This window comes from Melitaea cinxia, chromosome 24 (genome assembly GCF_905220565.1).
Source record: "Melitaea cinxia chromosome 24, ilMelCinx1.1, whole genome shotgun sequence".
Lineage (NCBI taxonomy): Eukaryota > Metazoa > Arthropoda > Insecta > Lepidoptera > Nymphalidae > Melitaea > Melitaea cinxia.
Genome location: NC_059417.1, coordinates 3267792 through 3295094, shown reverse-complemented (window position 1 = coordinate 3295094; position 27303 = coordinate 3267792). Strand labels below are relative to the sequence as shown.

The following is a 27303-nucleotide window of genomic DNA, read 5'->3' as shown; positions in this document are numbered from 1 at the left end:
TTAAAACTTAACATCGCTCTTTATCTAAAAGGGTAAAATATGAACTGATTGAATGAATAATTTTAATAAAAGACACATTTTTATTGCTTATAATGGATGATATAAACTTAACATAGACATAGCGAATATTTTAATTTATATAATTTTAATGTTCAAAAGCCTAAAAAATTTTCATAATTACCTCCTAAGAAAGGAGTAATCTACAGATAAAAGTTTTTACGTCAATCTTTGTAAATTGTGATCTAGAACTGATATATAGTACAAGGTGTGATACTTATAGAGTTTTATATAGGAATATTAATCTTATTCTCGCATAATAATTTTAATTAACTGGTAAAGATCTCTTTTAGATATAATTTCGACTTTGCCAACTGCCATTGTACTAATATTTATATGTGTTATTAAGTGCAATAAAGAATATATAAATAATATTAGGAATTCGAGACAAAGATTTAATATTCAAATATTTTATAATTTGAATGAGTCTGTTTGTTTCTTACTTTTGAACACACAACAATTGTTTTATATGTATATATTGGTATTTTTATGGTCTCCTTTAATTTATAAACCACTAAGCAGAGAGAGAAACCACTCATAATATATATAATAATAAAAAATCTAAACTATTTTATTTTTTTGGACAAGTAAATATCTATCTTGGTGTTTCGTGTTAGTAACATCAGTCTCAACACTAAACAGTTCATATTTTACGTCAAAAATTTCTAAAAAATTCACTTTCTAACAACAACATGGATGGAATTTTAAACTATTCAATAAAAAACATTTTTAGCTAACATTATTGTCGCATCTGCAAATTAATAACGATTTAAAGATACTTTTAGCACTTCGACAGAAGATCGTTTTTAATTATTTTCTTACTATTGATATCAATATAATTCTAGTCTTACTAATAATATGTTATAGCAATGAAATGGAAACAGACTGATATAATACCAATTTTCGTGATTTCAAAAGTATATGACCTAATTATAATAGTGATTCCAAATTGATATGTTTCAAAGTTGAACACAATTTTAATTTTTTAATTTTTTATTTTTATTTTTATTAATTTACACTTTCGTTTTCATTTCAAAGTCGCAAATGTATAACAATTTTATAAGCGAGAGACTGAGAAAATTTTAATACGAATATAAAGACTTCAAATTCTTTTAAAGACCAACTATTTGACACATTTACTACCTTTATAAACGGAATTTTTCTTCGATTCTACAGCAGTGAAAAAATATTTTTAAGTACACACGATATCAACTCTTATTGCCTATTTATTTAGAATCTAAAATGGAATGATCACTGCACATAGCACTATGGAATGTCTCTTACTTGTGTGCCGCGGCGGTACCTCTGGAGTATGTACTATAGGTGTAGTATCTGCCCGTCGTCTTTGCTCGGAATGTGCGGGAATGTTGGGTCGGGTTGATCTTCTAATGTTACCGCTGTTAAATCGACGATTTCGTCTTGATCCTCTTGGTCGAATCTATAAAAATATAATATAGTTAATAGTATAAAAGATATTGGTAACAAACTATATTTTGTTGGAAGGTTGTCTGTTAATTGTGTTTGTGTATGTCTTATTTGTATGTGTTTGTGTGTATGAGTATAATAAACATTAATACTTTCGAGAACTATAAGGGGTACCGCAAGGCACAATATTAGGCTCTCTAAACATTAAATTATTATCGAGCACTGTAAAGTAGTATGTTATCCGACACAAAAAATAAATAAATAAACATGTTCACCATACACACACAGACGACATTTTCTAAGGTAGGCAAGTTAATGCTTGAGGTAACAGCAGACTGATATCCATTGTTATGTGATTTTTTTTTTTGTAAATAAACATATATAAATATTACAATCTGTTAGTAGGCATTTACTTGGATACGTGTGTGTATGTCGTAGTCGGGTTCGCCTTGGGGCCAATATGTGCGTGTGCATGTTTGCGAGCGGCGTATGTGTTTGAGTGTACTCATATTTTACATGAATGAGCATATTTTACGACATCAGAGCGCCTATAATAGGGAAAGGTGTAAAGGAGTGTGCACTGAAAGGAGTGGCTTCAGCTTCGTCAGCCACAGCCGATGTGTGTATACTCGTATGTGAGCACACGCGTCTGTTGTTCGTAGGCATCCACGCGTATCTATGTGTATGTGTGTGTCTGTGTTTTTTCCCCAGTGTATGTGCGTGAATGAGTGTGTGATGGTGTGTGAGTGTGTGCGTGAGTGTATGCGTGAGTGTATGCGTGAGTGTATGCGTGAGTGTATACGTGAGTGTATACGTGAGTGTATACGTGAGTGTATACGTGAGTGTATACGTGAGTGTGTGCGTAAGTGTATACGTGAGTGTGTGCGTGAGTGTGTGCGTGAGTGTGTGTGGAGTGTGTGCGTGAGTGTGTGTGGAGTGTGTGTGGAGTGTGTGTGGAGTGTGTGTGGAGCGTGTGTGGAGTGTGTGTGGAGTGTATGCGTGACTGCCCGCGTGCGTGTATCACCTGTCCTCGTCGGGCTCGCTGGGCTCGTGGCGCGTGTCGGCGGGCGCGGGCCCGGCGCGCTGGTTGGCGGGCCGCACCGTTATGATGAGGTTGGAGGAGTTCGCCACCATCATGTCCGTCACCTGGGCACGAGCGACCATTGTTTATAGATTACTGGCGTGGGGCACAACAGGATATAGCCTGCGGGAAAACTGGTGCAGCCCAACTGGGGAAGGACATCACCTTACAGAAGATCAGAATTATATAAAAAAAGAAAAAATAATAAATATCTAATACATACACATAATCATCTAATACACATGTTCGACTGTTTAGAAAGAAAAATTTACAATATTGTTTACCTAATTATATCAACTATACCTGTATCGAACTGAAACAGTAATCTGTAACTGATTTTTTTAAATATTTTTAAATTATTATAATTCTAAGCATTACATCCTTCATGGAGAATCCTTCTTCTACAGGGAGAAAGAGGTCTATGCCCAGCAATGGAACATTACAGGCTGAAGCCTAAGCATTACGTCCCTTCTACACCTCTTTTACATCGTCATAACAAAAATGTGTAAAACACACAAATTTTTTCTTTTCAAAGGTTTTGGGGCCAATTTAAGCTATAATTAGATGATTATGAAATTATCATTTCTAAGAACTACTATGCTAGTGTAAACTTTTATAGCCTACGGCCCTATTTATAAAAACGGGATAAATCTTACTTGATCCAGTGTTTTGTTCGATACGTCTATGCCATTAACTTCTAGTACTTCATCGTTGACACCCAACAAACCCGTCGACTCGGCCAGTCCTCCGGGCACTAGTCTTGATATAAAGATGCCTGGAGATCTCTCCACTCCATTTGGAGTCACACGTACCGATGTGCCGTCTCTGTAAAGTAGATATAAATATAAAGTTAATTTCCAAATTAAATTTTAATGGAAAATATCCATATAAATAAAAAATAATTGCCATAAATAAATATAAATGTATGTAAGCGAGTAAGTTACGAGCGCTGAACCACGTTGGATTTCTTTTTGTGATCTTTATTGTAAGGAACTAAGGATGAGGTTTGTATAAAATGAAATTTAAAAAATTATATATTCACGAAAAAAATATGGCGGCACAAAGTTTGACGGGTCAGCTGTTAGGCATATAAAGATATTATTATTATAATTACATGCATATACAAACTATATTCAGCAGAGTGGCGTGCAATGTTTTTAAGCAACACAAATAAAAAAATAAAAAAATAAAAACTAAAGAAAATATAATATATTCAGCCGAATGGTGTGTAACGTTTTCATTATTATAAGCTACACACATAAAAATAATTTATGATAAACGTAAATTACTTTAATACATCACAGCATGCAACGATTTAGTAAGTACGTCGTCTTTAATGGACGAATCTCATTATTCGAGTCGAGTATCATTTATGTTCAATTTTTTATTGCTAACACAGAGCTGCGTAGTTTTTGCAGGAAAGTATAATTGTGTTCGCTCGAAAACGAAAAAAATCTACATCAATTACATCGACTAGAACGTGTATACAAAAACAATAGTCAAGTAACTACGCATTATCAAAGATAACTCAAAAAGTGGTCATCATATCTCGATTAAATTTAAATAGGACTACAAGACAAGCATCAACTTTCGATTAGAGCAAAAATCATCAAAATCGGTCCACATAAAAAAATACAATCGCATTGAAAACCTCCACCTGTTTTGGAAGTCGGTTAAAAAAAACAAGTATACCTCGAAAGTTCTCCGTTATATAATTAATATTTATACAAATCTTTTTTTTTAATTAAAAAAAATTCTGTGTGTGTACTTATGTACGCACGTAAGAAGTTATACTTCATTGGCTAGCTAACTTCACGTTGATAACTTCTTCTTCGTTGACTAGCTAACTTCAGGGTGTCGGTTTTTTCGTGACGGTGTGCGCGCGCATCGTTAATTTACTCTCATAATTTTTCCCGAACGCGCACAAAAGAAGTATAACTTCAAAAACGTTTTTTGGACAGATTCCAAAATTTATAAGAAAAACTACAATTAGGATAGAACCATTTACAGTAGACAATGACAGGTTGATTCGAACAGGAAATCAAGTTCTGTTAATACTAACATTACATAAATCCTTGACATTACAAGTGCGTATTGATTACCGTATAAAGAATCCTAGAGGTCGGTCGGATCCATGCTTGAGTAACTTCACCCTTCTGCATGTTTCTGGTACAATATCTACATCTATAATTGCCGATACCTGGAAAATACATAAAATCAATGTTATTATAAACATCGCAACACACGACTCATTTCTTTTTTGTTAAATATTTGTTTAAATAGTACTTTTATATAAAGCTTATGTGCTATAATTATGTAACTTAGGTCATGATTTTTGTAATACATTTTTTTATTTTTATGATTTTATATATTATTTCCTTGATTACAACACATTTTTGATTATAATTTATACACGGGTCTTTATCGATATCTATACAAATAAATAAATTGGAGTGTCTGTTTGTAATATTAAAATAACCACTTTTTACAAAATGCATATGTATGTACGATACATATACCAAAATTACATTTTTTACAATTTTGTCTATCTGTCTGTCTGTTTGTTCCGGCTAATCTCTGAAACGGCTGGACCGATTTTGACGGGACTTCAGATAGCTGATGTAATAAGGAGTAACTTAGGCTACTTTTATTTTAGAAATTTATTTACTTTATAACACTGCAAACTGAACAATAGCTTTTTTGTTAAATTCCAGGCGGACGAAGTCGCGGTCACAACTAGTTATTTAATAAGTTTTCAGCTTAGTCGATTAATGTACAATATGAAGAGGACATGGCTCATAGGTTATAATTCAGAAAATTTTAAACACTAACCATCCTAAAATCGTGAGGATTTGAAATCGCGAGTCCCTTGTTCTTGGCGGGCGTTCCGCTGAGTATCGACGAGATTATGTTCCGCGGTCGCATCGTTCCGTAGCCGTTGAGCTCTTCCAGACTGTCCCCTGAAAACAAAACAAAAATTATATAAAATTATTTTACAAAAACTTAGATTATAATATCGCATCTTTGATCTTGTTTTATCAATGGTTTTCTTTCTTTTTTACAAATTAAAAAATTTTGAAGTCTTATTGACGTATTATTTTCTGTATAAATGTATAACGTTGATGATACCTAAGAATTGAACGGAATCAATTGAAATATTCGTATTATCTGTATTTCCACAAAAAAAAAAAAAAAAAAAAAAATTCATTAAGTACATACATTCATTTAGATGTTATTTTGTACCATTCGATACATATCTAGTCTAAAACTTTGTCTAGAATTTTAGATTTACGAAAATATATTTTTTTTTTTTGTATTTTCATTTTTCTCTGTATCTGTTATCAGTAATAATAAAAGGTTTCTCTTTCTCATTATACGGTTACGTGTATTTTTATTACGTTATATGGAATTCAGACCTTAGCCGTCACTAAGCACTATTTGCAAGATTATAATGACTAATGACATACAAACAAATTACTAAGAACAAACACAATAATGTCGCAAGTTGGTGCAGGTTTCCAAATAAAGTTTACCTACGCTTTAATGCTTAAGGTTTTAGTCATTCACTGTACGAGTACCCAGGTCTTAGATCATTTCAAACAATGTCCTCGTTTCGATAAATTTCTAGATGCAAATGGCATGAATGTATGTAAAAATTATATTTAAAAAATAAACATTCTTGCAATTTTTTTTCTTCTGCGTTCTGTGATGATATTGGCAAAATCATAAGTGCTACTTCGGTACCTATTAAAGCAAATAACTCTAATTAATAATTATATTTAATAACTTGAATAACCAAGCAACTACAACACACACACAGGAATACAGGAATTATCTTCTTTTACTGTCTCGGTACCATGAACCGTAGCGATGTGCCTTAAAATTATACATAATAAACAGATTATCAGAACAAATGATATTTTGAAATTCGAACTTCGATAAATTTTTATATTGTATGCTGGAAATATGTTTATTGTTTTGCTTCTCTTTTTTAAGCGACTTCAAAAAAAGAGGTTCTCAATTAGACTGTACATACATTTTTTATGCGTGTTCGCGGATAACTTCGTCGTTTATGAACCGATTTTGCTGATTTTTTTTTTTTTTGTTAGAAAGGGATTATCCCAAGGGCAGTACCATGATAAGGAAACCGGGATCTGATGTTGACATCCTAGATAAATTGAGGGTAATCTTCGAAAATCGTAGTGGCGACTAGTGCGTTAGTTAATTTTTTTCGTCCACTTATGTTGTATTACTTGTCGATGTAATTGAAGTCAGTTTTTTTCGTTTGCTAGCAAACACAATTATTGTAACACTCTAGTCTGCAATATTGCCTACTATAATTCAGCCATAGCGTCTCTGGGAATATAAACTACGATTGACTGACTATATTATAATCAACGTCTCCTTTTAGTTATTGCTCTTTGTGTCGGGTGTAAAGAAACAACACAAACACAAAAGCCCAGCACACCACGACAAACACCTGTATAGATTATACAAAAATTTGTCATGATAGGAGTTTCCTAAGCAAACTTTCGTAGCAATCTAAAACAAATGCGTAATACTGTCGTCTTGTTTTGAAAAAAAAAAAAAAAGTTATCCAATTAATAATTACAATTGATTGTTTTCAAAGCATCTGAAAATTTTGGCAATTGCAATCAAGTCATTAAAGGGTCATTGATGACAAATTGAGCTGGTGATTACAAACGAGCGAGTTTAATCAATTGACAATTGATCGCTTACGAAGACTCGTTAACAGTTCAACAAAAAACAAAATGATGATATCATTACTGCTACAACTGAGCAACAAAATTTTGGCATAAACTCTATACGAATCAAGTCTCCTAACTCTATTTCTAGAATCAATTTTGTGTTCAAACTGCTGCGTCATAGTTTAACGTCTTAGTGTTGGGCAATGCTAAAACCCCATTTTAGACAAGAAATGGGACTAAATCCGCTACGCTGTTCCATTGCGGATTGACAACAATCAGTATCAGTCGTTTATGACAACAATTGGGACCAATGGCTGTCAACCAACGGCTAGTTTGTTATTTGCAGAAAAAAACGTCCATGCCCATTTCGAAGCAAGATGAGGAGAACCATATGGACAAAAATCTGATCAAAAACCATTTGAATGTAACAGAACAGTCTTCAATAATATACCTTTCAAACGATAATTTAAATAGTTTATCTGAATTCAAGTTGATTTAAACATAATACGCGTTATCTTTGATAATATGATAGAAAAGAATTTTTGTGTCATAGATTAGGCCAGTAGTACCTCTCCAGTGCTATTAAGCCCGCATCAACCGCAACACTTATCTCATTTACGTCACGACTCTACGCGTCATTTAACTGAGTACAAAGCGGTAAACGAGGGCTTACGTGTATTCTGTGTAAATTTAACATACTTTTTACTACAGTGGAACGAGAGATTATTTCCTGACTTAAGGGTCTACACTACCTCAGCTCGAATTCAGATTTCACCCATACTAAATACACATGAGAATTGAGAGCGCTTGGTTGTTCATCGCGCGAATTATATGTATTTTCTCCCCACAAACATTACCAATAGTTATTTTATAAAAACCGCAACATATAAAATGTTCTTCATACTTATTTCAATTACCATGCTTAATCTCAAGTTCATAACTTCTATATTTACTGAGATATTAAGGTTTTAATACAAAAATAGAGGTAACTTTGCGATTTTTTTGTATCGAGAAAATTTTACGGAATCGTGTTTTCGAAACATATGAAAGATAGTTTTTTGTCCTAAACTTTACCATATATAAATTTCATACTTAAATATTCAGTAGTTTGGAAGATATGGACATCCTGCCGAGTGGGAAATAAGCAATTTGAGGTAGCATACACTCTTAACTGTTTTGATTTATTGAGGGAAAGCATTTCGGGAAATTTAGTGCTCAAAATTTTAAGTAGCCTTGATGATATGATTTGCAAACAGTTGCAGGTGTCCACGGGCTACGGCCTTTATCATCTGTTAGACATAACGCTTGTTTGCTATTCTATTAGTATAAAAAAAAATAATGAAAAATAAATTTTCATTAATTGACGAGATAGCGCAGGGATAATTGCAATCAGTCTTCGCGCATTCCAAATGCTGGTCTATACAGATGTTTGTCGATACAAAAATTACATGTTACTGATGATCGCTGAGTTTAAGACGTTTATATATATATATATATATATATATATATATATATATATATATATATATATATATATATATGTGCTTTTTTATGTATGTTCGATAATTTCGTCGTTTATGAACCGATTTTGATCATTCTTTTTTGTGATAAATAATGATAACAAAACCAGGATCTGATGATGGAATCCCAGAGAAATCGAGGGAAACCCTAAAAAATCGTAGTGACGACTAGTGCATTTGTTAATTTTTTTCATCTACTTACGTTGTATTACTTGTCGATGTAATTGAAGTCGGTTTTTTCGTTTGCGAGCAAACACAATTATTACGTATAATTATTGAATTGAAATAGTATTCGCAATTGTAAACCAATTAGAAACATTGTGGTGAACTAAAGTTTTCTTATGACAGAAAATATTTTGATTTTATTATTTTTTTTTCAGCGTTTAAAACAGATTAAACATCTAAGTGGTGAAGTTATATATATAAAGGTTACTGTAATAAAGAGATATTAATAATAAAATCGTAATGCGCACAAAACCGCGAGGCGTTATTAATCTCTATGGTAGTATGGAATCATTAAAAATTATTGTCTTGCCTTACGAGCAAGTCGAGTTACGCACCGCTGCCACCGATAGGAAGTTCCTTGGCCTACACATTGAGGTTTTAATTAATTCATTACTGCTACTAGTATAAACATTACAAAGTCATATCGCACCTTCGGTGGAACAAGGGCTCAACTCCACTTTTTGTAATTTTACAGGAGAGCCATTTTAAAGTTTTTTTTACATTCCGAGTCGTATTATTCGTCTTTGTATTGCTTCAAAGTGTTTGTTCTTTGCATGAAATACTGCCTATTTATTTGTGAATATGGCCATGTAGTTTGCAAGTGCCAAATATTTTTTGTTAATTGCTATTAATATTTTTTTCAAAATAAGGTGTACATTTATGCCTTTGTTCCACCAACATTTAAATCGTTTTGTAATTATGACCATATTTATCGTTCGTGTTTTAAAGATTTTGAAAAATAGAAATTAGTTTATTTGTGGCAAAAAATGTTTTATTTTATAATTAAACATCTTTTTTAGGAACTTCTGTTGAAAAATCTTAAAAAACTCTAGCGAAACTCTTTGGAATTTGCCTTTAAAATTAGCGTCAATATTAACGTTATAAAATCTTTGTCCATAGTAATCAGTCCGTTTTTACTTTACTCTTACAAATCAAACTCACTAACTCCACTTGAAAAAATCAAAACTAACAAACATTAAACTACAAACAATCTTCATAGTTATTGTTGTACAGACCACTTTGGCATTTTACAGTAAATATTTAACAAAAAAAAAGAACGATAAAAAGAAAACGTATCTAAGAAACTAAAATAATAATAGCAACGATGCATTCATAGAAAACAAATGAATCATGTAGCGCGAGATCTATCCCTTAAAGAGGTATCTGTAATTTCACTCCATCTCATCCCGTGGGTATCGTAAGAGGCGATAGAGGAAAAACCACTAGAGGGTGGGCAACAGCGCCTTCTAAGCACAGCCTAGCAAGCGTGGCGATTACGCCAAATCCCCCTAAATGGCAGACACGACAAAAAATTGTCCCCCAGTCTCCGGCGGCCCCGCTAGTCCTGGCTACGGTGGAGGCCACGATAACGGCGGGGCAAGAGGCTATAATCTCCGGCAGAAGCCAGGCCACCACACCCAACGACGACACTTGGCCCTGGCAACATACATATAACGCTAGGACGCTGCGGACCGACGCGAAGTTCATTGAGTTTAAAGAAGCTCTCAGCAGGTTGAGCTGGGATATTATAGGCTTATCTGAAGTCTGAAGAGAGGGAGAGGACTCGATGTGTCAAGTCTGGGAACCTGCTGTACTATCGGGAGGGCGACTAACACTCCCAGGGTGGTGTCAGGTTCCTCGTCCGCAAGGCTCTCGTCAACAACATCGACGTCGTCAGGAGAGTGTCGAGCAGGGTGGCGTACCTTATACTCAGAATATCCAAGCGGTATTCGCTAAAGGTCATACAGGTTTACGCACCGACCTGGACACATCTATATGACGAAGTGGAAGCTATGTATGAGGAAATCTCTACAGCCATACATAGCTCTACATGCCACTACACTGCTGTGATGGGGGACTTCAATGCGAAGCTAAGCAGACGATGCGGTGATGAGTTGTGAGTGGAGCAATTTGGATACGAGCAACGGAACTCCCGGAACTGGCTACTGACTGACTTCATGAAGGAGGAGGGACTCTTTACAATGAACTCCTTCTTCAGGAAGCCGGAACGGCGCAAATGGACCTGTTTGATTCCCGACGGCACCGTCAGGAACGAGATAGACTTTATCATGTCGACGAACAAGCACATATTTAGTGATGTCTCAGTGATCAATGCTGTGAAAACAGGAAGTGATCACCGACTTATCCGAGGCACATTGAATATCGACGTCAAGTTTGAGAGGGGTCGGCTGATAGGGTCTGCGCTCCGACCTGCGCCTGCTCAGATTCAAAACCCCGAGAGCTTTCAACTCGAACTCCAAAATCGCTTTGGCCTGTCGCCTGGCCGACTGCGTAAATGTGGACGAGCTCAACGACGGTCTGGTGGAAATTGCCCGTACGGTGGGGTCTAAGTTCTTCAAGACCCGCTGCCAAAAAAAAAGAACCAACGCAGGACCGATCGTCGTCGAAAGCATTAGGGGAGGCTTATGCTCAGCAGTGGGCGTCCATGAGCTGGTATTATGATGATGATGATGATTTTTTTATTCTGGTGGTCTTCAACGAAGGTGGCTTGGATGCTATCAATTTGAGGCACATGCATTTCTTCGATATTCTGAATGTCTTTGTCATCATTTAACATCATCAAAACTTTTCGACTTCGGGATCCCATTTTTCCCTGAAAATTTAACTGTATAACTTAGAATAAAGCTTCAGAGCTTAAACAGCAACACCATTTTAAAATTAAAAAAAAAAAATATTTGTCACAGTGTAATCAACTACTCAGAGTTAGAAAGGAATTCGGTATGAGAAAGAATGAATTGTTTTTATGCCTATTTTATAAAACATGTATTGGAATAACAACACCACATTTGTTCATAACACTATAAAATAATAAAAATGTTGGAAGTACAAAGTCACAAATGTTGCAATGGCTTTGTCTCTCCAAACATTTGCTCACGAAAAAGGCATAAGTGTGCTAAATATGACTTTGTCTCTCCAGGAATATCAAATATCAAAAGGCATATTTACCTTCGCGGCTTTGGCGCTCCAAGATAAAAACATTACGCGCGGAGGCAACGGCGCAACTGTCCAATGAGACGATGTCGCGCCAAAACGCCCACCAATTCGATCCAAAATGACAAAGACACTATTGCCGTGTAGCGACTTTTAAAGTGAATCTAATGGGAGTCTTTGTCCCACTAGATACTAGAGTGTTTTTTGGGCATTTCTGCATATTTAACTCATTTTACGATTTTTTGTAAGATACGCCCTTGTTCCACCGAAGGTGCGATATGTACTTCTTTTTCTTACATAAACGAGGCTATTGACTTTAGGATATCATACCGTAGATATATTGGTATATGGTTAGCGGGATGGTTTATGGGATTTCCAGGACAGTATTGAAAAACGTTTTGAAGTAAAACTTCTTTATATGCACGCTTGCCTTGGGGAGTTAGCTGGTGAATGCGTGACGAGAGCGTTACGAGAAGTGTGATCGAGCGAGGCGAACGGAAGTTGAGAGGGAGGTAAGTTAAATGGAGCTAAAGAAGTTTTAATTCAGTCGTGTGGTCTAAAGCTAACTCGTTTTTTTTTATATATTAATTTGAGTTTTTTTATTTATTTATTTTATCTGTTGACGAAACAGGCCTCTAAAATATAACGATAAGGACCCGTTCAATTTAACAGGTTGCGAATAGAAATATCTAAGAGATACAATAGAGTGTGATTGAGAAAACGAAAAAAAAATTAAAGGTTGCCTGGAAGAGACCGCTATAAGCGATAAGGCCGCCTTTGCATACTTGGTTGCATATTTGATTTTCAATTGTATTTTTTTTTCGTATGCAATAAAGTTTTAATAAATAAAAAATAAAAATAAAATAACCACACTAGAAATTCTTAATTGTTGTATATCAATATGTCGTAAAACTCTAGGGAACTTTACCAGCCATGAAATTGGCTCTAAAAAATTTTGAAATTAGGTCAATGTTGTAGCCAACGCTTGAAAAATAACAAAGGCTTTTATACCATGTTATAGTTATACTAGGCCCAAGACTTGACCTTTGTCTAAATTATGGTACTTCTATTGTATTCTTTAATCTGCTATGTAAAATAAATAAGGAATTTATCAACGTGGTTACTGTAGTTGTATTACATTGTGATAATATTCTTAGGATTTTTGAAGATTTTTTAGATGCTGTGTCGTTATGGCAGTAGGAATATAGCAAACCCCTCTCTTCCCGTGGGTGTCGTAAGAGGCGACTAATGGATAACACAGTTCCACTACCACCTTGGAACTTAAAAAGCCGACCGAGGGCGGGATAACAATCCAACAGCTGGCATTGAAATACACAGGCCAAAGACGGGCAGCAGCGTCTTCGGTGCGACAAAGCCAGCCCTGCGGTTACCAACTCGCCTGCCCAGCGTGGTGACTATGGGCAAAACACATGAGTTCACGCCATTTTTGGCGCGAACTTGTGGAGGCCTATGTCCAGCAGTGGACTGTATTGGGCTGAAATGATGATGAATGATAAAGATTTTTTGCATTTAGGCTGTAATATCCCACTGTTGGGCATAGGCCTCTTACTATATGTAGGATAAGGATTAGGTAGCTTAACCCAACACGCTGCTTCACTATGATGATACCAGGAATTTAAAATAAAAACCAGGGCCGACAGCTTAACGTGCTCTCCGAAGCACGGTGGAAAGACCCACAAGGACAGACATACAAGCCGGTAAGAAATGTTATTTGCATAAATACAAATATCCATCCCGAGCGGGAATCGAAACCACAAACCGTCGGGGTTTTAGGCGACTACTCGCACCACTACACCAAAACTTTTGAATTCATATGTGACATATTCCTAATAGTAACAATTATAAATACATTTTCACTTTCTTCTTTTTCACAAAATTTGTGATAGATATTCTATAATTGATACTGAAGCCAAATAAATTATTTATTAAATTTTATGCCTCGCATTACGCCCAAAACTACTGAAAGAATATGAATAAAACTTGGCATGACTGGAGTTCACACTACGAGCTTTTAATCCTGAAATTCAGAATAAGGAAGATAAAGTGAAACTCAAAATACGGAATTTTAAAAAGAGGAAGGAACAGCCAATTTCAGAAAGAACAAAAACTACTACATTTATTAAAACGTAAGAATAGCCCTTCACTGATGTTTTATAGTTTGAAATAAAACATAGGAATAGGAGCTAATTGTTAAACTGTTAGTTGTGGTTAGTGAACGATATTAAAAAAATGTCCAAATATAACATAAATTTTTTTAACTGTGCGCTGCGGTTTCACACGCATTAATTTGAGGAAAAAATAGCCTATATAGCCTAGCCTTCCACGGTAAATGGGCTATCCAACACAAAAAAAAAATGTCTCAATTCGAACTAGCAGTTCTTGAAATTAGCGCGATTAAAACTTTTCAGCTTTATAATTTACGATTTTTTCCTAAAATAGTTTTTAATTTTGAATGATTTAATTCAAATCACGTTAAAATAAAAACTGAGTGCCTAGTGCGAGTTTTATTCACAGAAACATGACAGAAACGGGTTTATACGTGACGATTATTTTGTATGGGAATTTAAACAGTGCAGCCTAGACGATAAAGAATAGTATACAATATAATCGATACAGAGTCATCTAGCGGCAAACGCGAGAACTAGGTTGAAATCCCGAATTTCCCATACAAAATGAAGTTGAAATTTACGCCGGTTATTGCGAGACGGATTAAACAAAACTCGCACTAGGCACTTTGAACGTCGTTAAGTTGACTGTGGTTAGAGAACGATGGAACTGACACTATCATGTTAATTGGAAACTTCCCTAAATAAAATTAGACAAAAATGAATGTCCCATTCAGCCGTGGTTTACGGTTTTTAATTCAAATGACGGCAAAGTTTCTTCGAGATATCGTTACGCATTACGTGTGTTCATTATGATTCACAGCTTATCTTATATTATATCGTCTCGCTTCGGTAGGTTCTGGTTCAAATTATCCTAATCTAAGGCTGACCACACAATAAAGACAGTATTATTTGTCACCCAGTTATAAATTACTGTTAAGCTAATCTTAACATTTAATTAGACGCGCCAACAACTGGTAGCTTATAGTTTTAGATAAACGTAAGGGTCATTAACACCATGCTGAACCAAACAGTTACCATTACCTTTTTATTGGTAAGCTTTGCTTTGCCTTAGGGTCCTAAACCCTGTTGCGGCTTTTGATTTGTGGTTATCCACTGCATTTTTCGCTTACGGTTATTGTAAAGAATCCACTTTTTATCACATGTCACAATTCGATCCAATATTTCCTTCATTTCTGTATCGATTTAAAAAGGCAACGCAAGTTTCAACACGCGTTTTTTCTCCAGATTAGTCAAATCATGAGGCACCCATTTTTCATATTTTTTTATTTATTGATTTGACGCAAATGAGTCAATGTAAGGTATCAAGGTAGGTAGTTTGGCTCGGATCGGCTTCCACCATCTCTTTCAATTCATTGTTATTCAATTGATTCGTTCTTCAAATCAAAGTTTCCATCACGAAAGCGTTTAAACCAAAATCGCACGGTGCGTGCATTAGCAGTCACCTCTCCAAACACAACATTGATATTGCGAGCTGTTTCTGCCGCGTTAGTTTCGCGTTAGAACTCGTATTCAAAAACCACTCGAATATTCGAAGTATCCAAGTATCCAAAAAAGTAGTAACTTTCTTGTCTAAGCTGTATAAAAAAACTATTGAAATCTCATAATCGAATGTTGCACATTTTTTAAAAGAAGAACTACTAGGTACCATGTGAAAAAAGTTTCACTCAAAAATCTCAAACCATGAAGGTTCTATATTAATTAGAAGTAATTATTACAATAAAACGGAAATTTCATACTTTATATTATAAAAATATGATAGCATGTAGTTAGCCTTTTTATACGGTTAGTTGTCACAGCAACACTATTATAAAGATTAGATGAAATATTTGACGTTAATGGCTGAGCAACACGTACAGAGGAAAGTTTGTTGAGACTTTCGCTCTAAAGTTACACTAAACTGTAACATTACCGCTTCAAAAGTAATTAACGAATGATGAAAACATAACGTTAAATTTTTTAAGCTGACAGTCACTTGTGTTTGCAAGATTTTTGTTTCCATAAAGATTGTGTTTGTTTTTGTATAAATAACTGTCTAGTGGAGGGTATTATTTTGAATCTACCCGTCGTGTCTCGGAGAGCACTTTAAGTCATCGCCATCGGTTCCGTTCGTAGTCATAGACATCAAATATAATGTAAAAATTTGTCATGAGTGAGGTTCTCTAACCTAGCAACCAACAACAAATCCGAAATCCTGTTGTCTTGTTTTGTCAATATATTTTGTTATCATAAACATCAGATAGCAATCGTTGTTGGAATATATCCGCTGACTACATCAAAGGAGAGGAGTGGTGGATTTAGTTCAAATTTTGTTATACCTATACAAATACATGTTATTTTTATATAGAAGAGAGGTGTTTGCTCAGCAGTTGTATGATTACTAGCTAATTCTGTTCGGTTCAAATAGCCCATTAAAATCTGCATTATGTTATATAGCCTATGGTCTTTACTTGGCTTGGAATCTCCATATCTGACATCATAATAAACGTCTCACTATTATGATAAATTTAGCGGTTTGGCTACAAAAGCGTAATAGACGGGTAGAAACAGAAACTTGCAGAAATTGTGTAGTAATTAATACCTACTATGAAATAAAAATTAGTATTATAAGATTCCTATTCCTGGAAGTACTTTAGTACGTACTTTACGTATTTTTTTTTTATGACAAATAGGCAGGCATTTGACCACAATCTCACCTGATGTTAAGACGATGCGGTCGAAGGTGGAGCATGCCTGCCTAATGACAGCCTATTCACTCTGGCCTTGAAGGCACCCAGATTGTATCGTTCGGGAAACACAGACGCGGGCAACGAGTTCCATTCCTTAGCTGTGCGCATCAGGAAAGTAGTGCCAAAGCGTTTTGTGCGTTTAGGTGGCATATCGATGACATAAGGATGGAACGATCGACCGCGCCTAGTGTCCCGATGGCGGAAGGTTGTTGGGGGAATTAGATCGTGCAATTCCTTCGCACACTCACCGAAATATATATATATATTATATTTATATTGTTACAATACCTCGTTGGAGACTCGTTTGTTCAGAGTAAAATTTATTAAAAACGTTATGGTACATTTAATCATATTTTTATGGAACTAACTCACGCATTTAAAGCATATCTCTGTCAAAGCTATATGCTTTTAAGCTATTAAGCTGATTAAGGTTGTAAACTCTATACGATTTGTGTCAAAATTCTATAGGTACCTTACTCTAGTAACAAATCATCGTTTTATCCATAATTAAGTTAAATTATAAGTTTGAACATTATTAAGGTTCTATTGTCAAAGACAATATCTATATATAAATCTATAATAAGAAACAAAATAGTGTATATGCGTGTGTGTGTCAAATACATGGTAGTGTGTGTTATGATTTTTTTACTGATTTAATGTATTTTTAAGGATATGTAGTTTTAAAAAAATATTAGCACTCTGCACTCCTTCTCTATATAAAATATCAGTGTGCAAAATTTCATAGTCCTCCGTCCACGCAATTTTCGTAAAAAGGGGTGCAAAGTTTTTGCTTTACGTATATACCTATACGTATTAGGTATTCACGTATATAGATAACTAGGTCGGCAAACAAGCGTACGGCTCGCCTAATGGTATGCGATCACTGTAGCTTATAGATGTCCACAACACCAGAAGCATTGCAAGCGCGATGTCGACCCAATTCCCTCCCGAGGCTCTGGTCACCTTACCACCAACAGGAACACAACATTGCTTGAAAGCAGTGTTATTTAGCTGTGATCTTTTGTAAGGTCGAGGTACTATACCAGGCGGGCTGACCCATATCTTGAGCAGGAAATCTCCTGCTGTGTCGTACCTCAGTTATGCTGATTTAAGAAACCGACCGGTTCTAGAGTGAAGATAAACGAATCGTTTTCTTTTAAATTTTTAAATATTTTAATGAGAAAGCTTAAAAAGTACGTCGTCTCTAGGACTTTTATTTAAAATAGACTTTTGACTTACCAAAATTCTATCACTTAGTAGAAAAATTAGTTTATAGGCACCGACCATAAATAGATAGGAGGTAAATACATCTCTATTGTGGTCAAAAGTAACAGCATCGATGTTAATGAGGACGCGTCAGCGCAACTGTGACAGTACCGGCTTATGGCTGTTGCGCAGTCGGTCGCGGGTTTGCTACCCGCACATGGCATACTGGCTATGCAGATGTATGCCGTGGTTTGGGCGTTTGTGCTTGTGTATTGAGTTTCCAGACCCGCGACTCACGAGTAAAATCCTAGTGAGGGGCCGTTGAATGTGAGGCGTTTATTATTTTAATACAATCGTTTTTTTTTTAATATATGTATAAGATTATAAAAATGTGAAAGCGAATGTTTGTTTGTCCCGCTTTACCGTGAAAGTCACTGCAATAATTTTTCCACTTGTTGCATACAGTCTTTCTTTCAATTTAATAATATAATTACATAATTAATTCCACATAATATAATTAAAAAAATACTTAATAATGTTCTGCTTTCTTTCATTCGATTCATATTTGTATAAATTTATAGCGAATTATAAAAATATATTAATTTTGTTAAATGTAATAAAATCTTACAGCTCTTTCGTAACAACCAATAATACTAATTCTCTATCTATCATCGAGAATCGTCAAAATATAATTATGTAGGCATGTAACGAATGACTGCATCAAATTGTATATAAAGTTTTTTGTATTTATTATTTTTAGTACAATGCTTGTGTCAAAGAAAATAATAACTGTTTGCTAGCAGACAAACAAACAAATAAAATAGTGAATTAAATACGCTTTATAAGGCCCGATACACATTATAGTGCTGAGCTCCGATCGTTTTCAGTTCGATTTCGATCTACTAAACAAGAAACAATGGTATCGTTGTTGGAGGGTGATTTGATCGGAACTTGACTGTTAGGGATAGTGTGACACTCATTGTTTTTTGTTTAAAAAATACTTTACCGTAGCTAGATCGGACCGAGAACGAACTGGGATCAGCACTATAATGTGGATTGGGCCTTATAGATAACTCAAGAATTGTACGTCAGATCTCGACCAAATTTAACAACCAAGCACCAGTGCTTGTGATGTGGTCACATTTAAATTTCGATTAAATGGAATCATTAAAATCAGTAAAACCAGTAAAAAGTGATGAGGTTATGCAGTAGTAACAATGAAAATATAGTCGAATTGAGAACCCCCCTTTTTAAAGTCGGTTAAAAACCGAAAATTCTCAAAAAAAATGTCAGGACTCGCCAGGTTGTTTAAAATAAAGTAGTCAAACAAAAAACCGAACCTTAAAATCTAAATATTAAAATCCTTATCAAAAAGAATATTACGAAAAAAAAAAATTAAACAATAGACAACCACCACACGTACACATATCAAACCATATCGCTAACAATAGTCACTCAAAGTCAACACACAACAATATGGGAGTGTCACATTCTATGCTAATAAACCATAATGACGATACACATCCGATCATAACAATACTGGACACGCTTCGCGGTTTCACCTGCGTATTATCGAAGTAAAACTTCTTTACGCTCGCTTGACTTGGGTAGTGAGCAGGTGTAAGATGGTGGTAAAAGTGTGAAAAGACACAGATTTTTTCTTCTCTTTCTCTCATATCCAATTACGTTTCGTATATCTAAGACTATAGCCTATGTGCAGGTCTATTGCTAAAAGGTTTTACTTCAGTCGTGTGGTCCAAAGCAGACTAGTTTTTTTTTATCTCCGTATCTATCTATCTATCTCTACGAACCAAGGTTTATTACGATCATTTTTGCATGAAAGAGTAACAGTCATACATTGGTCCATCTTCACAATTATTTTGTATTTATATTGGGACACATTGCTGTGTGGTTACGGCAGTAAGAATATAGCCACCTCCAATCCCTTCCCGTAGATGTCGTAAGAGGCGACTAAGGGATAACACAGTTCGACTACCACCTTGGAACTTAAAAAGACGACCGATGGCGGGATAACCATCCAACTTCTGGCTTTGAAGACACAGGCCGAAGACGGGCAGCAGCGTCTTCGGCGCGACAAAGCCAGCCGTGCGGTTACCAACCCGCCTGCCCAGAGTGGTGATTATGGGTAAAACACATGAGTTCACGCCATTTTTGGCGCGAACTTGTGGAGGCCTATGTCTAGCAGTGGACTGTATTAGGCTGAAGTGATTATGATGATGACGACATTAATACAACCTTTATTGTAATAGAAGAAGACGTTTTGTCTTTGATACTCAAACATTGAATGTATTTAAATAAGAATAAATCGCAGAGATGTACGCGCATAACTTCCAAACGACTTACTGATTATTGTCTGGACAAGGTTTATGTGAAAGAAAATATTTAAAAAAAAAAAAAAAAAAAAAAGCGATATAATCACGAAACTTCTGCGCGGATTAGCTAGTACAAAACGAGAAACAAAAAAATTACATGGTGTTAGACATATTTCATAACACATTTAAATACTAATCATATAACTTGAATTCGGATATTTATTGACTAAAGGCTTTTTAGAAAATATTTATTTTTAGTTTCTAAGTTATTCTTGATAAGAAATTTTAACAAACACGCGTCTAGTATATTTATAAATGTTATCTTTACTTCAGTCTATACTTAGTACAATAAATAATGTTTAACATACACACATTGTTTGTTGTCTAAAGAAGAAACCTTAATTCTTGTGTTTTTATTACTATTACTAATTATAAATAATTCATATAAAAATACACAACTCAAGAAGTAATCGAACTCACAACTCTGTGATTGAAAGTAGGACACTGCATTAACGTGCCAGTCGAATGTATGATAGTTTTGTGAACCGACTTCCAAAAAAGGAGGAGGTTCTCAATTCGACTGTTTTTTTTTTTGTATGTTACATCAGAACTTTTGACCGTGTGGACCGATTTCGACAAATTTTTTTTTAATCGAAAGTTGGCGTGTGTCAATTGGTCCTCTTTAAATTGATTTGAAATCTAACAACTACTTTTCGAGCTATATCTACTAATGTTTGTATCATTTGCTTATGATACTCTTAAGATATATTATACCTAAAAAGGTTCTTAAACGTTTTTATTCTTGAAAAAGCCTGATTATTAAGTAGTAGGCTGAAAAATATAACATTAAAAATTATGAAAAGGGAAATAAGTGTAGAACAGTCTACACAGAATTAAAATTGAAATAGAAACAAAGAAAATATAAGTCAAGTCACACCATTAATCTAGTTCATGATATTAGAGCATTGATATCATATTTATAAAATTCATAATTCTTTGTTGATCAAACAATGAAGTGTACCACCAATTTATTAATTTAGATATAAATTGATCAATTAAGGAATTTGTTAAATAACTCTTGTTTCGTTTTGTACAATTAAGGTAACTGAAAAAGAGACTAAATAACAGACTGTAATTTTATTTAGAACTAGCTTTTCGCTCGCAACTTTGCCTATGTTGATAAAACAATCAAGATTGTTCATTTTCTCTGGTTAAAATATAAAATTGAACATAAAGTGAGTAACATTCTCCAAATAAAATAATTTTTAACACCAGTCTAGTTTTTGTCCAGTAATTTTTGATTTTATTCATTAAATAATTCAATCACAATCACATCAGCCTTTCGCAGTACACAACTGGACATAGGCCTCCACCAGTTTACGCCAAAAATAGCGGAACTCATGTGTTTTGCCCATAGCCACAATGCTGGGCAAACGGGTTGTTGACCGCAGGGCAGGCTTTGTCGTGCCGAAGACGCTGCTGTCCGTCTTCGGCTTGTTTATTTCAAAGCCAGCAGTGGGATGGTTATCCCGACATCGGTCGGCTTTTTAACCGACTTCCAAAAAAGGAGGAAGTTCTCAATTCGACTGTACTTTAACTGGGTGTAACTGGGTGGACCGATTTCGACAAATTTTTTTTGTGTGGCTTTTGGTTCCATTTAAATTTATTTGAGATCTAACAACTACTTTTCGAGTTATATCTAATGATGCGTTTTGACTTGACTCTTTTTTCGTCGATCTACGTTGTATGTACCACATACCAACTTTTTACTGGATGTACCGATTTTGATGATTCTTTTTGTTGGAAAGGAGAAATCACTAGTTTGTTATCATGATAAGGAAATCAGGATTTGGTGATGGAATCGCAGAAAAATCGTGGGAAACTCTCGAAAATCCGCATAACTTTTTACTGGTTGTGCCGATTTTGATAACTTTTAATTTAATTGAAAGCTGATGTTTATCATGTGGTCACATTTAAATTTTATCGAGATCTGATAACTACTTTTTGAGTAATTTTTGATAACTCGTAGTTACTTGACTATTTTTTCGTCGATTTACGTTCTATTACTCGTCGATGTATATTTTTTCGTTTGCGAGCAAATACAATTATTAAGTTCCAAGGTAGTAGTGGAACTGTGTTATTCCTTAGTCGCCTCTTACAACACCCACGGGAAGAGAGGAGGTATTTGTATTATATTGTATTGGGCTCAGTTTTCCGAATTTAGACGCGAGAGGAGGTAGCTATATTCTTTAATGCCGTAACCACACAGCAGAAACAACGTTGCTTTTTAAGTTATTGATATATATAACAATACCTATAATTCGTACTTTAGATAAGGTTAAATGGTAGATAGCAAGGTCTACATTTCATCCCAAAATCAATCATTATAAAATTAATAAAAGAAAAACAATTCCTTACCTTTCCTCTGTATAATAACCCTAAGTAGAGGCCTCGCTGTGAGTAAAGCTCTTGCAAAATTATCATCATTGTTGATCGGTAAAAGATCTCCATCTCGAGGGTCCGTGTAACTTATGAGGAAGGCAACGTCGTGTAGTCTGTGAAGTTTCTCAATTAGAGCTTTGAACTCCTCATATTTTAGTTTTTCTGTTCTACTTAGTGAGAAACGACGGAATTCTGCATCAAACTGAAAACAATATATTTACAATTTAGTATTAAAAAAATATTAATCTATTAATGATAACCAACAAAACATATATTAAATAGTAGTGCTTGTCTCATAAGCTTACAATAACATGTTCAATATTCTTTTCATTAAAGTTTATTATAACATGCAATGACACTGGATGAGTATAGTGGATTAAGATTGGATCCTTCTTTTACATGGAGAAACACGCCTATACCCAGCAATTGAATGTTTTTTTTTAATAACAATTAGGGCAAACGAGCAGACGAAGCCATCTGATGTTATATGGCTATCGTCGCCCATGGATATCTGCAACATAAGAGTTACGGGTGCATTGCTGTAAGCAAGTAAATCAATCAATCACAATATGAAATATCACGTCAAGGAACATAAAGAACAAACATTGCAGCATACCAACACAGAAATGGGTGTTAGGTTCATATAACTACATTCTGATGTTGAGTATTTATAGAAACAATACACTAATTCTGTTTATTATACAACTTACAAAGAAACTTTACAAGAAGTACTCAGAAATCACTACTAGATTAAAAGAAGCATTAACAGTGGCAACTTCTGTAAACAACTTTTAACAATTAACATTGAGCAACAGATATCATAGTAAGTAGTCTTCAAGAGTCATATGAGTTCAAAATATCCTAAACAAATTCAATTCAAACATACAAGAAAATAATTGTTATTCTACCAATATTTGATTGGTTTTAATCTTCGCTAAATAATTAAGGATAAGATTCATCGGTGTAGTAAATCATAAATAAAGACCAAAAAAAATTGAAAAATTGATAAATAATTGAATATTATATAATAAGAATATACCTATGTAATAGATTTACATTTATGAAAAACATCCTTCATAATATAACTGTAAAATAAAATCGATATCAATGTGAACTCCAATAGTTTAGGGTAAGTAAACAAATAAAAACATTAATTAAAAGAAAATGACATACATTCCATAAAAGATAAACAATAACTTTCAACAAGTTACAATTGGACAATGAAAAGCATATTTAGTCATATCATTGTTATTTTAAATATTTCAATATTAATTACGTTCACAACTTCTACCATACTTCTATGTTAATTTATTAATCTGGATTAGTAAGCTTAGCTTTAGTATTATGTTTAAGTTTCACTCTAACAAAAATTAGAATTTGAAAAGTTTTAAAAAACTTCTTTGTTATATTTTGATTATTAAAAAATGTAATATAAATGTCATTTCTATGATTAAAAAAGTTTCTTCAATTCGTTTATTAATTAGTTCGTTGGGTTCACACAATTAGTACTAAGTTAATCACATTCATTAGTAACAAATTAACAGTACTGTTTTCGTTAAGGTTCACTAATTTGCTACAAAAACTAAGTTACTTCAGTCGTGGATTTGTAGAAGTCTTAATAAATACTTTTCAACGTATAAATATTATAAACGACATTCGTTTTAAGTAAGGAAGTTAGAAATTTGCTCCCACATACCTTAGTTTTTACTTCAACACTTTGACTGTCGATTCGAGCAGCAATTTTATTCTTCGACATCTCGAAAGCATTTAACAAAATAACACTTACACAATAACACTATTCTTTAATTAATTAGGCACTTATTTCACGTAAAAACATTGTAAAATATCAATACTTTCAAATAAATGAGGCTGTTCATTTAATACTAGTCTCGCGTCGTAATGTTAGTCAGTTGGTTCTGTATGATTGTCAAAATATTTGATGCATTAGTAATATTTAACTAATCGTAGCAATTTTTTTCAAAACCACACTTCCATGATTGGTTAATTTTATAAAGCGAAAAATAACTAACGTAGAAAACAAATTATTATGCAGTTTGACGCATAAAGCAATACTACTTAGATTTAAATTTAAAATTTTTACTGTATATTTATAACAATAATATACATTATTGATTGATAGTAGAAAAATTTAGATTAACGAAATTGCCAATGCATTAAAAATACCTTCATGTTTTTTAAATAGTTTTTAATTCTGTTTTGTCTGTGTGTAATCTGATTTCTTTACTATCTGTATTATGAGACAGTGATGCCATAGTACAAAGAGTATTGCCATAGTATATTACTTACTAATATTAAGGGTAAAGCCGGTGGTGGTGCCTAGTTGTTACTTTCAACAATTACGATATTCGTAAAACTACGATTACAAGCTATATTCAACAGATTAGTGCACTACATCAAAACAGATTTAATATATCTAGTGTGACAGAATTGTTGATTATATTATTTGGCATGAAATATGGTGGTCCTTCTTCTACATGGGAATAAAAGCCTAAGTCCAGCAGTGCAATGCCGATGTTTTAATTTGTCATTTGTGTATGTAGTATTACTGGTCAGATGTTAGTGTTTTTGTCATAGTATTATTATTACGCATTTCGAATAATCTCTTGAAAAGGTTGTAGTACAACTTAAAAACCTCACCAGATTAAAATCTCTAACTCAAAAGTTTTGGAACTAAAGGTTCAAAAATCGGAGTCGGACTGTCGGAGTCGAAGCTCTGTACAATACATCTCCAGCTCTACACTCACTGAACACCTTATTTGTTTAAGTTTAAGATATTTATTATTTATAAATCAGAAACACTGATCCTAATGTTATCAATTTATTATTTGATTAAATTGTCAAGTTGTCAACCACTTGTCAACTCAGAATTAAACTCGCACTTCTACTTACTTCGTTCATAAAAATTAAAAACATCGAATGTTTACAGACTTACTCGAAATAAATGTAACTAGGTATTAAATACAAAATACAATAATGAAAGACTTAAAAAATACCGAAGCCGAACGATTGAATCCATGCCTAAAGGTTTGTAGTTATTTTGAAAAAAAAAAATGGTCCAAATTCGGCAAATTATATAATATTAAATATTTCTTACAGGAACAGCAGCAATCATATGAATGTTTAAATAAAAATGGTTATGTTCAAGAAAAATGCGAAACCTATTTTGATAATTACAATACATGTAAAAAGTTTTGGGTTAGTATGTTTTATTTAGCTACATAAACTTTAAAACGATTATAATTGTAACCATATAAATTAAAATATATTTTAATATTTAACTTTTTTAGGGTAAAGTGTTCAAAGATAGGCGAGCTCGTGGTTTGACTCCCTACTTGCCTGATGTTGCTGATAGAGAAACTGTTAAAGCAGAGTATTTAGGAAAAATGAAAGATAGAGCATTTTAAAGAGTAAATAATTGATAATGTAGATATACAATGAATATCTACTATATAAAAAAATAAAACCTTAGCAATGTTGAACTTATACACTCAAAGTTCAACAAACTAAAACATATAAAATAGGTTTTTTAAAATTTTGACACCACTTCTACATACTTGATGTGTATAAAAAATAGGTAGAAAAATATTTTTAATAATTAAAAATCTAGAATAATATTTATTTATCTAATTATCCTTTCTCAGAAAAAAATAGACTATTAAAATAATGGATATTATTTTATTTTTGTATAAAGTTATAACATTTTATTTATGTACTAGCAACCCGCCTCTTATTATAGTTATTTATATTATATGAAACTTGGTCTGAAATGAATAAAATAGTTAACAATACTCAGTAGAAGCACATTAAAATTTTGTTGCATTTTTTATTTTCTTTTAAAATGACCGCCTCGTACAATATCGTCATATGCCCTTTGGCGCAGTTTGAAGTGACCCAGCTTTCTGCTCCAGGGTTTGTGGGTTCGATTCCCACCATGAGTCTGTGTGTAATATATATATTTATTTATGTGTGTTTATCGAAAAAAAAAAATAGATATACCAGTCGGCTGTTACCTATAACACAACCATTAAGTTCCTTTCTTTAGGAACAGATGACCGTGTGTGTATGTTGTATTTATTTATAATCGTCAGTACAATAAAAAACGTAATAAGAAATGAAAGATACTGTTAAAATTTAATAAAAACATTTAAGTTTTGTGGTATTTATTTATTTCTACAACACACAAAAGTCCCGTTATTAGTGATTGCATATAAATAATAAAATATTTGATTTATTTCACAACAGCAACAGTACATAAAAACTAATAAATAAAAAGGTAAATATATATATATGTAATATTCTTTATAAATAAAACTACTTAAATGTTTACATAATTATTTATTTTTCAAGTAAGTGTGTTGCGAAAGGCAATGACAGTGTCCGTACGTGTAAAAGCGATTATCTAGCTAGCTAAATATTCTATCACATTCGATCAAGGCATATTGGGAAGATCATGTTC

The 27303-nt window shown here is 33.7% G+C and overlaps 2 protein-coding genes across 2 annotated transcripts; one reads left to right on the top strand and one right to left on the bottom strand.

The window, feature by feature from the left end:
• Window positions 1-972: 972 nt before the first annotated feature.
• Window positions 973-24738, bottom strand: LOC123665513 (partitioning defective 6 homolog beta). The gene is made up of 7 exons (XM_045599805.1): window positions 24523-24738; window positions 22803-23028; window positions 5396-5523; window positions 4666-4763; window positions 3220-3388; window positions 2507-2628; window positions 973-1495 (listed from the first exon to the last, which is right to left on the bottom strand). Exons 1-7 carry the CDS (start codon window positions 24580-24582, stop codon window positions 1375-1377), a joined length of 924 nt encoding a protein of 307 aa, XP_045455761.1. The 5' UTR covers window positions 24583-24738; the 3' UTR covers window positions 973-1374.
• Window positions 24739-25673: 935 nt separating this feature from the next.
• Window positions 25674-26671, top strand: LOC123665514 (coiled-coil-helix-coiled-coil-helix domain-containing protein 7). Its single transcript, XM_045599806.1, has 3 exons — window positions 25674-25871; window positions 25944-26042; window positions 26135-26671. Exons 1-3 carry the CDS (start codon window positions 25821-25823, stop codon window positions 26249-26251), a joined length of 267 nt encoding a protein of 88 aa, XP_045455762.1. The 5' UTR covers window positions 25674-25820; the 3' UTR covers window positions 26252-26671.
• The last annotated feature ends 632 nt before the right edge of the window (window positions 26672-27303 follow it).

What these genes read in the sequence shown, in the direction of transcription:
- LOC123665513 (XM_045599805.1), bottom strand. Translation starts at nt 24,582, where the DNA reads ATGTCGAAGAATAAAATTGCTGCTCGAATCGACAGTCAAAGTGTTGAA. An exon ending in GTGTTGAAGTAAAAACTAAG is followed by an intron (nt 23,029 to 24,522) that starts GTATGTGGGAGC and finishes TATTGTTTTCAG; the next exon opens with TTTGATGCAGAATTCCGTCG. An exon ending in CCTCTAGGATTCTTTATACG is followed by an intron (nt 3,389 to 4,665) that starts GTAATCAATACG and finishes TCTACTTTACAG; the next exon opens with AGACGGCACATCGGTACGTG.
- LOC123665514 (XM_045599806.1), top strand. Translation starts at nt 25,821, where the DNA reads ATGAAAGACTTAAAAAATACCGAAGCCGAACGATTGAATCCATGCCTA. An exon ending in GATTGAATCCATGCCTAAAG is followed by an intron (nt 25,872 to 25,943) that starts GTTTGTAGTTAT and finishes TATTTCTTACAG; the next exon opens with GAACAGCAGCAATCATATGA. An exon ending in ATACATGTAAAAAGTTTTGG is followed by an intron (nt 26,043 to 26,134) that starts GTTAGTATGTTT and finishes TAACTTTTTTAG; the next exon opens with GGTAAAGTGTTCAAAGATAG.